The sequence below is a fragment of the Mastacembelus armatus genome, chromosome 3, assembly GCF_900324485.2.
Source record: "Mastacembelus armatus chromosome 3, fMasArm1.2, whole genome shotgun sequence".
Taxonomy (NCBI): domain Eukaryota; kingdom Metazoa; phylum Chordata; class Actinopteri; order Synbranchiformes; family Mastacembelidae; genus Mastacembelus; species Mastacembelus armatus.
The window spans coordinates 10,633,719-10,650,000 of NC_046635.1; the positions used below are offsets into that span (position 1 = coordinate 10,633,719).

Sequence of the window (16,282 nt, forward strand, 5' to 3'; positions counted from 1 at the left end):
CTAACCCGAGTTATTCATGTGAAATGTGCAGGAACTATAGCTGTGTAAAGAATAAGCAGCTCAGATGTGTTGGTGTGCAGCTGTAATTACCTTAACTTTTACCACCAGCTTTAACCAACCAGTTTCTCTTCTCCGCTATAGATCATTCTGTTTTTCAGGCAACAGTGCGAGACATTACTACAGTTGCTGCTATGGCATTATGGTGATGGTCATTTCTTCATTTTTATTATACATTAAATGATCCACAGTTAACTAATCTACAATGAAAATAATAGTTGCAGATTTAATCTATGACATATTCAGGGCCTGTCTAGCTAGGAGTTATATGAGCCACAGTGAGATGTGCCTGCGTTTGTTTTATTTTTAAAACAGTAACATCTTTAAGAGCTCAGCTGCAGAGCAGAACAAAAACAAGTTAATGCACAATGAAAATCACAGACACTGAAAATCAGCAGATGTAGGCACTTTTAGTTAACATGAGCAGCCTGGAGCACTGTCACAGACTGGACCGCTGCTACGCCTCGTACTAAAGCTGTTCCGTTCATAAATATACAATGAGATTCCAGTTTCTCAGCAAAGGTTGTTCACCCAGACTGCTATTCACTCTAACCACAGTGTCCAGTCATGTGACTGGGTAAGGAGAGGATGCTGCTGTTGCTATTTAAATCCTGTGGACAATACTCTTTTTCATCCATAATATGATAATATCATTATTGTGGCCATTACATTAATAATAATAATGTAGAAGCCCTAATACAGTGTATCTGCTAAGAAGGAAGCAAGCTGGTGTGTCTCTGCCTTTCACCCTCACACATTTGCCATTAAACGTAAGTATGAGACAGAAGTAAAACAGTTCGACAACAGAAACGTTTAAGCTCCAGCTGATATGTAGGAACTTGAAACACATTTAGGGCAGCAAGGTGGATGAGTGGTTAGTGCTGTTGCCTCACAGCAAGAAAATGCCTGGTTTGAAACCCATCAGGGGCCTTTCTGTGTGGAGTTTGCATGTTCTCCCTGTTCTTGCGTGGGTTTACTCCAGGTACTCTGGTTTCCTCCCACAGTCCAAAAACATGTATGTCAGGTTGATTGGTGACTCTAAATTGCCCATAGGAGTGAGTGTGAGTGTGTGAGGTTGTTTGTCTCTATGTGGCCCTGTGATGGACTGGTGACCTGTCCAGGGTGTGACCCTAAATAGGAATCAGTGGGTATAAATAATGGATGGGGTGGATGAAACACATCTGGATTACTACAACAGCATCATTTCACTGTTTATGCTCAGAAAACCCTTTTCTCAGTTTTCTTGTGCTTTTTGAATAATTCAATACACATATCAAGCAGATATAAAACTCTTTTCAAAGCGTACACGGGTGTATACTTTTGCATTGCCTTGTGTATCACTTTGTATTCAGTTATAAAGTAGCACATGGGTGGGTCAAGGGAAGAAACTCAACACTGCTTCTGATGTTTTTCTTATTAATCTAGAGATTAGGCTTGAACCTGCAAATAAATTCAGGACTGAGCAACAGCAACTTCACATTTTCCATCTTTCATCCAGATGGTCTGTTTTGTTCTGGGGCTGCAGAGGGACAGTGAGGATGTCACGTGCTGTAGTTTATGACAACAGAGTGTAAGTGTTTATGGACAAGGCCTTGAATGGAGTTTCAGGGCTACTAATCAAATTCATAGCTTGGACATCTGTAGGGCACTGTGTTGATATTATGCACTTTAACAGTATCATACAAGAAAACCTCATCTACCACAAATCTAAATACACCTGTTTTTTGTTTTTTTTTACTTTCTGTAAAACTTAGGAACAAATATTTTGTACACAAGAACTTGTAGCGCGTGTGAAGTGGTGAAGGCTTTTCTGTGCTGGCAGATAAAATACAGAGGCTGCGTGCTGCTGTCTCAAAATTTGCATCCTTTGATTCATGTAAAAGACTTCAACAAGTTTCAGCTATGAAATTCAAAGCAGCCACTGTGGATTAAGATGCACTAACCCTCTGGGTTGCAAAGCACTTTTACTGTTCCTGCCTGTGTGTGACATGTCACGTCTTCTCATTTGGAGAGAGAGCGAGAGAAAGGGAGAGAGAGGGAGAGAGAGATTCGTTTCTGCTTCCCAGGTTGTCCAGGATGCTGAGACGACCTCCTGTTTAAGGCTGCTGTCTGTGTTTTGACCTCAGATATATTATTATGACTTCTCAGAGAGGAGAGTTTCTTTGTTTCTATTATGTTTTGGTGTCTGGGTCATAGTGAAAACTGAAATGACGACAATCAGCATAATAATCCCAACGACCTCTGAGTCTGTTTTTTGGCTGTGCCCCTGCCGTCTCTGAGTCGTGCACTGTATAAAGATGGCAGACATGCCTGGGAATGATCTGCTTTGCTTTGCGTGTGTAGTGCCTACTTTTGATCTCATGTTATCTCTTCATGTCTACCCTGCAGTCCTGAATCAAACATTCACAAGGTTTTAAACATCGTTTTTCGTTTTGGATAAGAGAAGACGGCAACACACGAACTCAGGTTTCAAAAACAATATTTATTTATTTCAAAACAACAGCTTTCCTGATGAGAATAACTTTTCACCTCAGCACAAAGGGACCTGTAGATGTTCTTTAAAAAATATAGAGACACTATTATGATGCAATGCAAAGATAAAAAAGAAGGTAAAGTAAGACTAGTCCCATTTAAATTCACTGTATCCATGTGATATTATAGTCAACTTTTATTTCAGAGTCTTGATGATCCCTGAGACTGTTCATGTTTGCTTGTTGAAAATGATAAACAGTCCTTGCTGGTGAAATCCTAAACCAGGGACTCCCACACAGGGAGGCTGTCTGAGTCCTGACTGTGCAGAGAACTTAAGCCAGTGTCCGAGTCGTCATCGTTCACACTGGGCGCTTTTGATAGACCCCTGGCCTGCTCCACCCACTCGCTTTTCCTCTCCAGAGTGTTCATCATCCCCGATTTATCATCTGTCCCGTGGCGACATGTCCCCTCCTCTATGTCCAAAGTGTTGACTTTCTCCAGCAAATCCCTCATCTCCTTCTCCCTCGCCACGCAAATCTCTTGGCTCAGCTCCAAATCGCTCCTAATAGCTTCTAAATCCCTGCTGAGGCGCAGACCGATGTATAAACTCGCATCTAGCTGCGTTTTCACCCTCTCTTCTTCCAAAAGCAGCTCGTTTTCTGGCGTGTCCGCCTCCGCGCAGAGGACGGATTGTGCGCACTCGCCGGGTTCTGTGTCTTTGCTCTGCACCTCCTCTTTCCTCCGCTGCATCCAGCGGTGGTTTAGCTCTTCTTGGATCTGCACCGTGATGGTGTCTATAAGAGCTTCCTGCTCCCACAGCTCCTCTTGTAGTCTAACCACCTCCTCACACTGCCGGGCATACTCTTCAAACCTGACAAGAGCGTCAGGTGAACACAGTTCGTCAGCCTCTCGGCTGGACGCGGCAGAAGCAGCACCCACCAAATACGTGTCCTGAACATAATTAACCCCGTGTCTTTTAATCCTGTCAAAATGCACCTTTGCCTCGCACCTTTCTATCTCTCCGTCCAGCTCTCCGATCCTCTCGATCTGCTGTCGGATTGTATGATCCCGAGAAACCACAACATGAATCAAAGTTTCCATCTTCTCCGCAGAGGACGCGTCTCTGTGCGCCGCCTGCGCCCTCTTCTTATTGATCTTCTCCAACTTTCGGAAAGCTTTCCGGACAATCCGACGCTGTTTTTCGGGTGAGATGCCGCCAACTGGGGATCCTGCGCTCCCGTTGGCAATGCAGGGGCTCTGTCTACTGAGAACCACCCGCGCCTCTGCGCTCCGGGCTCCATGGTTCTCCAGAGACGCATCGCTCTTGACCAACACAAACTTGACGTTGCTCTGCTCCTCTCCCCACGCCACCCATAGCCGTAAAATCCTTGTTTTGTTCGGCAAAACCCTTTCTAACCCTCTCCATTTCTCCACGATGCAATACGACTTTGCTGTGGAAAGGCGATGCATTGAGTTTTGATCTTCCAGAAGCACTTTGACAACATCAGCACAGGTTGTGCGCTTTGATAAGCCAAGAACGAGCTTTTCCTCTCGGCAGACCCACACTGATACCTTACTCTCCTCCGACTCCATCACGGGTTCCTGTTTTTAAACTGTATTTCTTCTAAATAAGTTAAAGGGGGAAGGAAACTCTTTCTTAAAATAGATTTAAATCCGCATCTCTGGAGAAAAGCGCGGCCGTGTCCATAGGCTGTTCGCCTCTGCGTGCATGCGCGCTGCGTCCCAAACGCATCTGAGAAGTGGCAGACAGAGGTTGGAGGTCCGGGGATACATGTGCCCTACAGAGCACTTTCCAGAGCCAATGTCGAGGAAACACTTCAGGTGCGTTTATGCTGCGCCCTCACATGACGACCCCTGGCAAGTGTCAGCAAGGAGGACTTCATACTGTGGTGTGTAGTTACAGTAAGGCGTTGATCAGCGGTTGTTGGAGGATTATTGTGTGTCCATTAGCTCTATCTTTGATGAAAGAGGGTGATGCAGTAAATGACCTATGGTTGTCTTTCTATTTCAACTTTGTGAACATTCATGACAACATTTTACCAAAAAAAATCTAATAAAATAAATCAGCATCACATTTACATTAACTCCAGTAAGTGAAGTTAGAGTGACAGTTCTATTATTCTAAAGCTTAGAACCGTTTCTCACTGATTTATCATACACTTTTATCATTTGAGCTTTCAGGTGCTGGGAAATTTCCCTGTACTCACTGAAAATACTCTGCTTTCTTATCTGATGCAGGTTGTTGTGCATGTTGTGGCTGCATCAGATATGACACATTTTCCAATTCTGAGTGGATATGAATAACTGAATAGAAATTCAGACAGAAAGGGAGGAAAAACACATTGAGTATATTGCAGAGGAGACAGCGCTGAAGCTTCACACTTCCAGCAGGGATCGGGGCTGTGTGGCAGCGTGACAGAGATACAAATAAACCCACAATCCAGCTCATTCAGAAATCTGAGTGGAGCAGTGGTGACCTCTCCTTCTGTGGGATTACACCTTGTGTTCAGTGACTTGGATATTCTGTCAGTTTGCTTTTGTTGCAGTAAGTGAGACTCTCTGTGAGAGGGAGAGTGGAAATGACACCCTCGCACACCTAGGTGGTCAGTGATTCAAATGTTCATACTGAGTACAGGCAGAGTGTTAGAAACAACTTGGACTCGCCTTTATTTCACTTCGTTAGCTTTAAGTCACCTCTTCTCCTTCTCATTGGCTGTAGCCCTGATCACTTTTAGATTTCGGCCTTAGTGGGACTTGGACTCTCAAGCTGTGGTTACAAAGCGAAGGAGCAACCTGTTGCCCACATCTGTCTTCAAGAAATGCCTCATAGACAACTCCAGGTTTTTTGGGTTGACAGTGCAACCTGTAATGGAGACATGGACACGTTACTTGTATCAAAACCTGTGGTTTTAGAGGTAAGGCAGTTTTTTCACCATGTATTGTGATTAAATCTGCATCTCTGAAACTAGAAGGCACTCAGCACAGAACGCCACCACAGTGCACAGGTCTATACATTTATTTATTAAACTAACTTGAGGGGCAGCATGGTGGGTGAGTGGTTAGCACTGTTGCCTCACAACAAGAAGGTCCTGGGTTCAAAACCTAGCAGCAGCCTTTCGGTGTGGAGTTTGCATGTTCTCCCTGTGCTTGTTTGGGTTTCCTCCCACAGTCCTAAAACATGTATGTCAGGTTGATTTGGTGGATTAAACAAAGTAAAAATTTCCAATTTTGTAGAGCGTATGCTATAAATGCAGTGGTGGCCCAGTGACTGCTTTCTGAGTGAAAATTAAACTTTGTTTCAGTTTTATCCCTCACACATCCTGTTTTAAGACAAACTGGCTGCAACTATCTTTTTAGTACCTATAAAAAGCTTTTCAGCCAACTTCAGCAACAAGATTAAAGTTTTGTTATGGATAATCTGTAGCAGCTGCTAGTCTATAAAAAAAAATTTTAAATTTCATGCTGCATACACACGGAAACTTCTCTGGGTCTATTAAAACCTACAGTACTTTGCAGTCGTGGCCTAATGGATAGGGAGTCAGACTTGTAACTTGAAAATTGTGGGTTTGAGTCTTAGGATGGGTGGGGTGGGTGAATAGCCAGCATTCTCTCCACCTTCAATATGACAACTGTGGTGAGACTATTGAGCAAGGCACTGAACCCCCAACTGCTCCCTGGGCACCACAGCAATGGCTGCCCACTGCTCTGGGTGTGTGCACTTTGGGTGGGTTAAATGCAGAGCACAAATTCTGAGTATGGGTCACCATCCTTGGCCACAAAGTCACTTTCACTTTAAATAAGTTCAAGTGCAGCATGAGAGGTTTGCTGTTAAATGTTATGTGTCTTCCTGCTGTGGAATGTAATTCGTAATAAAGGAGCTGAGTGCTTCTTCCAGGACTGGTGAAACACCTTAAAGACACTTTGAATTTACTGGTTCCAAATGGAAGAAAAGGTATTTGTGAACATGTATATAAAATGTGTTTGCTTTAAATTTAACAATGTCTCCCTCTGGTGGTGATTCCTGTTACTACAGCGCACCAAATTAGTGTGCTCACTTACATGTCAGGGATATGGACAGATACAAATAAAACACATAAAAGGCTCCATCTGCTGTTGATCTGACGTTTGTGCAGTTAGAGGTCTGAAACGCTGCCTGGGTCCAGACTCATAGTGTCTGCTGTGCTTCACTCTTCAGTGCAATATTGTTGTGAAATGTTTTAGTTGAGCCACAAACGAAGACAATAGTTTTCAGATTTATTTAACTTCAATATTGCATACATACAAAGTATCTAGAAAGCTACAAAATATCTACTATTATCAAGAAGGCATCATTGTTACAGAGCAAAGACAAGACCATATGCAGAACACGGAAACAAAGCAGAGCTTCTTTTCTCTCCCTTGCTCCAACACTTTACTGTATGGATATGAAAAGATATCACATCTGTACCCAGAAAAGCCAAGATATAATTTCGTATAAAGCACCTTTTTACAAAAAAAAAAACAAAGAAAAAAAAAACTGCACACAAATCCCATGTTTATGACAGCTATATGTGAGCTATGTGAAGAATCACATTTAAAGCCACCATGTGAAAATGTCATAAAACAAAAAGGTACCAGTACCTACTCGTCGACATAATTACAAATAACAAGAGCTAAACTGCTGTTTGCAGCATGATTCCTTGATTTAGCTGATTTGCGTGTGTGTGTGTGTCCATTTTCTCTTCAAATGGTCCACTAGACATTCGTGCCATTGAAGGCATCAGTCCTGCTGTTTTGTTTTTTTTTTTTTTTTTTTTTTTTTTTAAGTGTTGAAACAAAATGTCAAATGTACCAGCAGTGCAGCAGTAAAATCATTACCATCTCATTGGGCTTGCAATACACAGACATCATCACAAAACCAAGTACACCTGTATACAAGTACAATAAGAAAACATCTGACTAAGTAATCAATAAATGTGAACAGATACACAGGGTAAACATAAGAAAAAGCCTATTAAAACCCCACAGTGTCCACAGGACTGTGGCAAAAATACTGAATGATTGAACTTTATCTGCATCCACCAGAGACATTGTCTGTAAATATTTAGAACTTCTTTGATTAAAATACTTTAGATGATTATATTTCTTTGTAAGAAACGGTAAATGTTGGAGTATCTACGACCCTTTTGGTGAAAAGTATTAACCTCGATGGCCTCGTTCACACTAGCAGTTGTGAAAAATTTGTTTCTGAAACGGGTTTTGAAAAAAAAAAAAAAAAGACTAAGCCAAATTACCAGTTGTTAAGACTTTTTTGGAATTTATTTACAATTACTATTAAATAAGGTTTTGCTTTTCATTCGGAAACATAATGAAAAATAAACGCTCACATCTGCCCGTGCTGTCAACACCACAGTTGTGTCTGCATCATCAAAAGGAACATTGAGAGAGTTGGCTGTTGTCTGTGGTTTTCACATCGTGCCAACATGTGGTCATGGGGAAGAGGAAACTGTAATGTTTCCAAAAAACCTTAGAGAAAAAAGAAAAACAAAAAAAAACAAAAAAAAAAACAAAAAACACTTGAACCTGCAAGTGTGCACGAAGCAGACAGCTGCAGTGTTGTTGAGTTGGCATCCTGCGTGCAGTCAGCGGCTGTACGTTATCAGCAGGTCTTTCAGTCTTGGACCTCAAAGAAATAGTTTTTCTTCAAATACGGAATTTCTGAAATCAATTTACAATGTAATAAAAATGAATATATCATTTAATTCTTCTACCAGCTTTCCCCTGCTGTCATTACAATCCTTTAAAAAAGGCAATGCGGTGATTGGTTTCACTTGTCTCATTTTTGGTCTAGCAACATTAAATTTTTAGTTTGACCTTTTTGAAGCTGGACATTTTTAAACCAAAGGCACTTCCTTGCTACGATGCAGGACATGAGAAAAGACTATCTTTGTATTTTTGGTCTTTTACAACAGGAAAGGCAGTTGCTCTTAGAAAGTTTGATATTTTAGGAACATATTACAGAGTGAGAGAAAAATATAACGTGCATCATAACTGTTTCTCAGCCTAAATTTGCAAACTTTCACCATATGTATGCTGCCTCTCAGAAACCAACAAAATGTATTTCTAGGAATGTACCAATTATAAGAAACATAATTTTTCAGATAATGTACCAAGATAATGAACCTGTGAGTTAATTTTGCCTGTCTCATCCACAGAACTGATTGTAGATGTAAAGAAAAGAGTCATGTGAGAATATATTCTAAGGCACTGTACACTTTGGCAGATTGTATTGTGTGTTTCTTACACAATGCAAATGTGTAGATTCTTCCCATGCAGAGATCACAGTTTTAGTGACGTCTTCTGGAGTTCACACGTCACAATAACATGTTTAAGGTTGGGGTTGGTCTAGGCCACTGAAAAACATGTGAGTGTAGTGTGAACACAAAGGCAGCAACACTCCAGCTTGGAGCTACTGCACCGCAATCCCAGAGGGGACAGATATTCTGAGTCTTTCAGGGGGCAAAGCTACAGCATAGTGAACAAGGCCTGCTGTCTACACATGATTTGTAGTGTTATGATTATTAAAACTGTTAGAACCACAGAAAAAAGTAAGCATCGCTAAGGCAAGTCCAGGAAGGGGAACAAAGTGCTTTTGGACCAGATGAGAGCCCAGTTTAGAGTGATTTCAGCAGTACTTTCACCTGTGTAAAACCTGTTGCCACAAAGGAATGACTGGTTTGCAGCACAGAAATGCTTAGCAGGGGGTAAAACTTCCTGCATGTACAGAGCAGATGCAGGCAAAAATGTTTGTACTATTTTCACAGTGCATTTATTTTGTTGTTAGTGTCTAAGACTTGGGAGTGCTTCAGCGGGGATAAAAATACTACCGAGAGCTGATTTATGTTTTTTTTTTTTTTTTTTTTTTTTAAAGAAGTAGTAATTTTGAAATATTCAGAATCACTTGCTTTCAGCTACTGTATATGTAGTGTTTGTTGTTAGTTTTGTTTCTTTGGAAAATCTATTGGCTGTGGGTGCATGTCTGTATATCTACAGTATGTTTCTACCAATTCTGAATTACAGACATACAAAACACACGCAGACATTTTACACAGACCACATCAGGCCACTGGCAGAAAAAGGCCAGCATCCATTTTTTTTTTTTCTTAGTCTACATAACGAAGCAGAAGACGACACACACATTTTCAACTTACCAAATTAATGTAGTAAATTCATTAAGAACGGCCACATGTATACCCAACAGAAACCAACTCAACATGTTTAACAAGAATTCCCGTATTTAAACATAAAACAACTGTACCGCAATTCACAGCTGCAGTCAATAACAAACACTTTATATTAAAACAGATTTATAACAACTGACTTCACCCAATACCATGACCAAAAAGCGTTTTAGGTGTGACTTTCAGGTAGAGGCACTGCCACTTGTTTTGAGGTTGGTAAGTCTATGAAAAGAAGAGGGTCAAGGGGGCGTGGGGGGGCGGAACTCAGAGCCTCTCATTCCTTTACCAGTCTGTAGATATGATGCTGGGCACCGTGCTCACCGTTTGACACTTCAAACACACACGCCATACATAGCAGCGTCTCCTGGGTGTCCCTGTTCGTCACCACCTGTGAAAGAAAAGAGAGACGCTCTTAGTGTGGGGGGGAAAAAAAAAAAAAAAAAAAAAAAAATTTGTATTTCTTAGACACACTTAACTTTCCATCTTAAGTAGGTGCGAGTTGTTTAAGAAGGCTCATAAGATGGATTTTTTTGGGGGAACAGAGCCCTGGGTTGTGCTTCAAATATCTACCCCTACATACAGCTACATGTCTGTCTTTTTATTTATTTTTTGCTTTGTCAATAGTGGTGAATGACACCATGGTGATGGCTATAACGGGGGTTCCTACCCCTCTTATCCTCTCTTTCCCCCTGAAGATAATGAGGCTCCTCACACTGTGTCTCATCCACTGTGGAATGACAGGAATGCGAGACCAACAAGAGGAACTCATCTCAAGGTCCACTTAAAGCCTTCATTTTTTAAAGTCAGCTGGAGCCACCACCCACACACCCTGACTGCAGAAGAAGAATGGGGGTCCAGACAAGGGACCACTCAGGTCAGTGAGGTGATTACCAATAAGATAGTGAAGTTCTCCAGAACACTGTTCATCATATATTTCTCTGGCAGATGCTTCAGCTTATGGATGAAGTTGATCATGTATTCACACATGGGAGACCGGCTTATTCGGTAGACAAACCGTCCATTCTCAAACCGTGCATACTCAGTCTGAGGAACAGGAAAAAAAAAAAAACTTTTAGAGTAATAAAATTGTTTAATTCAAAGCTTTAAACCACTGCTCTGATTCACAGGATGGAAAGAGTTCATACCTCAACTTTCTCAACCACCTGTTTGCCAAAGGAGCAGACCTTTGTCGAACATGTAATGGTCATGTTCTCTGAGCTCTCATACTGACTAGTGACTCCATAGAAAGATCCAGTATCATCTTCAATATTGCAGTTCAAGTCCGCCTGAGAAAAAAAGAAAAAAAGATGACGTGTTAATGGACATTTGTATTTAAAGAATCAAAGAAATACACAAAACATGGAAAACTAGGTAAACAGCATAAAAGTACTCTAAAAATGGCCATACTTCCTTCCAGTGAAAGGAAATACTTAAAGAAACAATTCTTGCACACCTGCATTTCGTTCTGGGTTATTGAATGCAGCTGATGGACACAATGGCAGTTTTATCCATGTACAATTAAACCTACAGCACAAAAATCACATGGGTTTGAGGCAATTGTAGGGCCAATATTCACTCTCATTGGCTCACCCTCACTCTCCATCCCTCTGTATGTAACACTGTGTGAGTTGTCTGGTTTGTGGCGAGAATATAGCATATAGAGCTTTTTTTTGTTGCATGCAACAGTGAAAACAAGTTTCAGAGAGCAGCAACTAGGAACCCAGACAGCAATTTGAAGGCCAAGCGATGAGCTGAAACTCACTATAACATTCTGTGAAACTGTGTCGAGTGGATAATTTAATATAGGTTCATCACTATTAGTAACCACTTATGCATGGTCACGGTGATTGTATTTGTCATTTGATATATTATATATAAATATAGATTAGAGGCACTTTAAGTGTAACTGACCGTGGTGTTCAGGTCTTACAGCACAGACATCATGTCTTGTTCTTGAATCCAAAGTGGAAAAACACTATAGATTAGTTTACAGTACATAGTGTATTTTCTGTCGCTGGTACAGTATATAGCATGTAATTGGCATCCAACATGTACTTGGCCTTTTAGGTGAAGTCAGAGTTGGGTTTAAATGTGGTATGTCAGAAATGTGTTACATTCAATTCTGCATTAGGATTTGTCTTTGTCTAGTCACAGAAATGTTGATTCCGCATGTACATCGCATATTAATTTAGAAGATCTCAGCCACATCTGAATAAGCATGTTAATATGTCCACACTGGAAACAAGATTCTAAAGAGGATTAAATGAAGTTACGTTAAAAGACTGATTTACAAGGCTGAATGGGTCTGCTCCCAGAGGGCAGCCTTTCTATGCCCTGAACATCCTGTTCATTATGGATACAAAAAGAGGAGACATCCTCCTACAACATTCTCCTCCTTCATTAAGCAAAGCAGTTATACATTCATTATTGTGCAGATTCTGTCTTTCATTTGAAATTTAGATTGGTCGGTCACTTCAAAAGGAATTTGAGGGGACTTGGTCCCAGTGCATACGGTCCTACTTTGTTGGCTGCCGCTAGTTAGCATTTTGCATCAGGGAGGAAATACATGCAATGTTTAAACAGCCATTAGGAATGCAACCAGGTCACTCCATTGTTTGGAGATATTACACTGAATTAGTGAGTGCTTTGATCAAAAGCTCTCCTGCTATGCAAGTCCAAATATAGCAGAGTGCATTCTGCAAACATTAAGAGAGCAATCTTCTCTGTTTAGACTAATTACACCCGATCACTAAAGACAAAACTGAACAGACTGTGCTGAACAGGATTCTGCCATCAAACATTTGACAATGTACAAAATCTTAACGATATTAACACCAATCTAAGAAATTAAGCTGCAACTCTTCAATTTTATGATACCTACTAATGTTATCAGCATGGCTGATGAATTGCACTCACCCAGAATTTTATGAGGAAGAAGGAATTCTGGGGGCCTTTTCCGTACAGCTCTTTCAGTCCTCCTTTCTTTTCTGGAAATTTATCATAAATCTGACGAATGTCCACCGACTCCAGCAGGGCGTCACTGTAGGAATGATTCGTCTGTCCGATATGTACAAATAGGTGCTTGTTGTACTGAAAGGCCAAATGAATATTGTTAGAAACATAATATTTCTGTGTGTTTTAAAATATTTCAGGCTGTATCATTTTCATTTAGAAAACACTAATCTAACCAGTGTTAATTTAACATTCTAACCGTAAACAATATAATAACATATAATAACATATTACATATCCAAATAATGAACACAGAAAGGTATGTCCTGAAGTAAAATACGTCAATTCTGACAAATAAGCACTATAATAAGAAGGTGACAGCTAGAATTAGATTAGTAACAATACAATGAGAAATAACCCTACGCAACATTGATTTTTATTTGGCTATCTGCATGATTTTAGGCATCTTTTCTATTTTGTGATGTACAAATGAGATAATATCATTCTGCTCCACTAAAGCCTAAACAAACTAATCCCATCATTTATATTAAACTAAGCCAGGACTGCCTGACTGCCGCACTATAATTCTATAAATTGAAGTTGTGATTTTATTTTAGGAAGAAAAACTATAAAACCACAAATTCTGACCAAGATGAATCCACCTTAAGCATTAATTTAGGCGAAATATTCAAGTAAAATAATACATTTTCTAAAAAGCAAGTGGCACAATTCAGTCTTTTCACACATGAAAAGCAATATATTTGTAACTCCAATCCAATTATACCGACAATGTGAAAAGAAAGGCAAATGCTTGGTTTTGAAAAGCAAAAATAGGCTTGCTCAATTAATGTGCGAACTAAGAATATTTGGATTCGGGATACAAAGTGGATAAAAACTGTGGTCTGTTACACCTCAAACCCAGAATGGATCACCAAAAAACTGGAAAGAGAATCGGGTGATGGTATAAAATGTGTGATGATGTAACTTGACTTTCCAACCACACAGAGCAGCTTCTCTAGCATTAATCAGCCTTAAATCTTAGTGACAGTGGTGGTATCAATGCCACAAGGTGTGGCTGAAAATATTTTTTTTTTAAAAAAGCTACAAGCAAACAACAAATGATGATTTCTCAATTTTTGGCATGCTTTTTAAGAATGGACTAATATACAGTCATTTACTAATTCTACAGGTTTTCATGCTGTGTGTCCCTACAGGCCCAACCTCTCTCAGCTGAGTGTGCCTAGGAAAATGTCTGGAAGGCAATGGTAAGATGTATGAAGAGACAGTGACATTTCATGCTTTATTATGCAGTAATGCCCTACTCACTGAGTCTGGGTCTCTTTGCTGCTCTAGGAAGGCGGAGAACTCCACCAGTCGGAGTTTAGATGTACCGATGGAGCGGCCCTGCCATGCTGGTGCTGTAGGAGCTGGAGCCGATGTTGGCTCGTAACCTGAAGTAACATCGGAATAATAAGGTTCATTCTGTGTGTGAGTTGTTTTACATTAGAGCATGAACATGTCAGTTTTAGAAGAAATAAAACATGTCATGGTGTTATTTGTTACAGTACTCATTACTTCAAAAAATAAAAAAAAAACTGCTGTAACTAATGTACCCTTGCAACACATGGGAAATGATTGTACTGTATGCACAAATTCCCACAACTGGGACTTAGCAATATTTTATAATTTCCAAAACATTGGCAATTCAACTTGTTTTGTTTGAGGCAAGTTCTAGGCAAGAGATTAAAGAAATGCATTTTATTGCATTTGTAAAAAGATAGCCTTGTCATTTATTTGATTTAAGATAATGTCACATGGCATAAAATAAGTCCCCAGCATTTTCCCGCACTCTGTACCCACGGCTGACAGATGTTTTTGGTTTCTGAGTTTCAAAGTGAACATTTTTACTTTCTACATTGAGCACATATTTAGTTAACAATCAGCCATAAGTCACAAAAAGCTTTACATGAAGCAGATATCAGCGTATGTCTTGTGAATTATATGTTATATTATTTAATTTCATTTTTGAATTTAATTTTAATAAGAAAGTTTTAAGATGACATCACAGCATCTCCTGCAGATTCATTGATGTCTCCCTCCTGAAAGATAATACCTCACCATCACTGCATGCTTAAAATCTTACAAATAAAAGTCATAGTTAAACCTAAAATCTAAGTTTAACTAATTAAAAACCTGAAACTGCTGAAACTGATTTTGGTCACAAACCAGATTCTCAAATCCAAACATTTACTTTACTCAGTCCCTCTTGGTGATACACAGATAAGGTGAAATAAAGGTGGGTTCAAAGTATCAAAACCCACCTTTATTGTCAGTGCTATCTCTAAGCAGACCTCTTGCTATCAACATATTAGCTTTATAGCCAGAAGCAACAACAAGGAGGCCCTGAAATGCTTCAGACCAAACAGGGAAAATATAATATGAGGAGGAAGTCAATTTGAAAGAGTGAATGAGTGTTCTATCGGTAGCAACTTTACCACTTTGCAAATGTGAAAAAGAAATGAAACATTTGCAGAAAAATATTGTACAAGTGTGACGTTCATTTTGAGTAATTGCTCCATAAAAAGGAATCGGGTTAATGCTCACTTGAAATGGCTGTTGTGACTGCTGGCTGGATGGAATAGGCTTGCTGGGAGAAAGGCTTAATACTAGAACAGAGAAATTCCATAGAATAATGTTATCACATTTTATTGCTTAAAGAGAGTTTTTGGGGAGTTCTTTTGTGATATCAAAATTTGATACTTACTCTTGCGAGGATCCTGGCTGGCCAGTCGATATCATACCCTGCCATAACTAGAGAATTAGATAGACAAAAAGACAACAAAGAACGTCGCATTGTGAGCAGCTTTTAAAAACAAGATCAAAATGGCTCTTAGTTCTAATGTTTGGTGTATGTAGTTATCTTGACTACCACTTATTCTGATCATGTTCTTATCTGATAGGGGCAGTTGTGCAAAGCTGTGGTGTGTAATGTGATTTAGCCCCACAGCTGCCCTGGATGAAACTGAACAAGATGGATCAATAGTGGGGTGCCAGCAAGGCTCTTACTCCTGCTCCAGGGAAAGCTGGGCGCGGGATGCCTGGCAGGCCGAGCTTGTTGTGAATAGCCGTAGCAGAGACGATCTGAGCTGAGGACATGGAGGCCATGCTCTGGAGGGCTTTGTCCTTCACGGCTTGGTCCTTTAACAGCAATCACAAAAGGCTTACCACTCATACAAGAGGGGGAGGTGGGACATGTTGCAGATGTAGCAACAACACCACGCTGAAAGCACCACTGACCTCACTCAACAGTAAACAGCAAGCGGGTTAAAAGAAGATGCATTGGCATTGCTATTTAAATATAAGCCATTTTTAAAGGAATGTGCCAAACAATGACGACTGAATTCCAATATACAATGGTTCGCAGTGGTATGCACTTAAATGAAACGAAAATTTCTGTGTTGACAAATCTAAAATATATTTTTAAAGAGTTGCACTTCTGTCAAGGTTGCATTTGTCTGCATGTCAAAACATATCTAAACACTGAAAAGAATTTCTCAAGT

At 40.1% G+C, this 16,282-nt stretch overlaps 2 protein-coding genes across 7 annotated transcripts in view; both read right to left on the reverse strand.

Moving 5' to 3' along the window:
* Positions 1-2,723: 2,723 nt before the first annotated feature.
* Positions 2,724-4,125, reverse strand: rassf10b (Ras association domain family member 10b). The gene has a single exon (XM_026320290.1). The coding sequence runs from the start codon at positions 4,120-4,122 to the stop codon at positions 2,806-2,808; it is 1,317 nt and encodes a 438-aa protein (XP_026176075.1). The 5' UTR covers positions 4,123-4,125; the 3' UTR covers positions 2,724-2,805.
* Positions 4,126-7,321: 3,196 nt separating this feature from the next.
* Positions 7,322-16,282, reverse strand: part of tead1b (TEA domain family member 1b) — a 45,576-nt gene continuing 36,615 nt past the window's right edge. For all 6 annotated transcript variants that reach the window (XM_026320027.1, XM_026320025.2, XM_026320028.2 and 3 more), the window contains 8 exons: positions 15,789-15,920; positions 15,487-15,533; positions 15,327-15,388; positions 14,049-14,173; positions 12,687-12,860; positions 10,916-11,056; positions 10,662-10,814; positions 7,322-10,158 (listed from right to left, as the gene is read on the reverse strand). In XM_026320027.1, coding sequence (XP_026175812.1) covers positions 10,045-10,158; positions 10,662-10,814; positions 10,916-11,056; positions 12,687-12,860; positions 14,049-14,173; positions 15,327-15,388; positions 15,487-15,533; positions 15,789-15,920 — 948 coding nt within the window. In that variant the 3' untranslated portion in view covers positions 7,322-10,044. The remainder of the gene's footprint in view (positions 10,159-10,661; positions 10,815-10,915; positions 11,057-12,686; positions 12,861-14,048; positions 14,174-15,326; positions 15,389-15,486; positions 15,534-15,788; positions 15,921-16,282) is intronic.

Coding starts and splice junctions, on each gene's coding strand:
- rassf10b (XM_026320290.1), bottom strand. CDS start 4,122: ATGGAGTCGGAGGAGAGTAAGGTATCAGTGTGGGTCTGCCGAGAGGAA.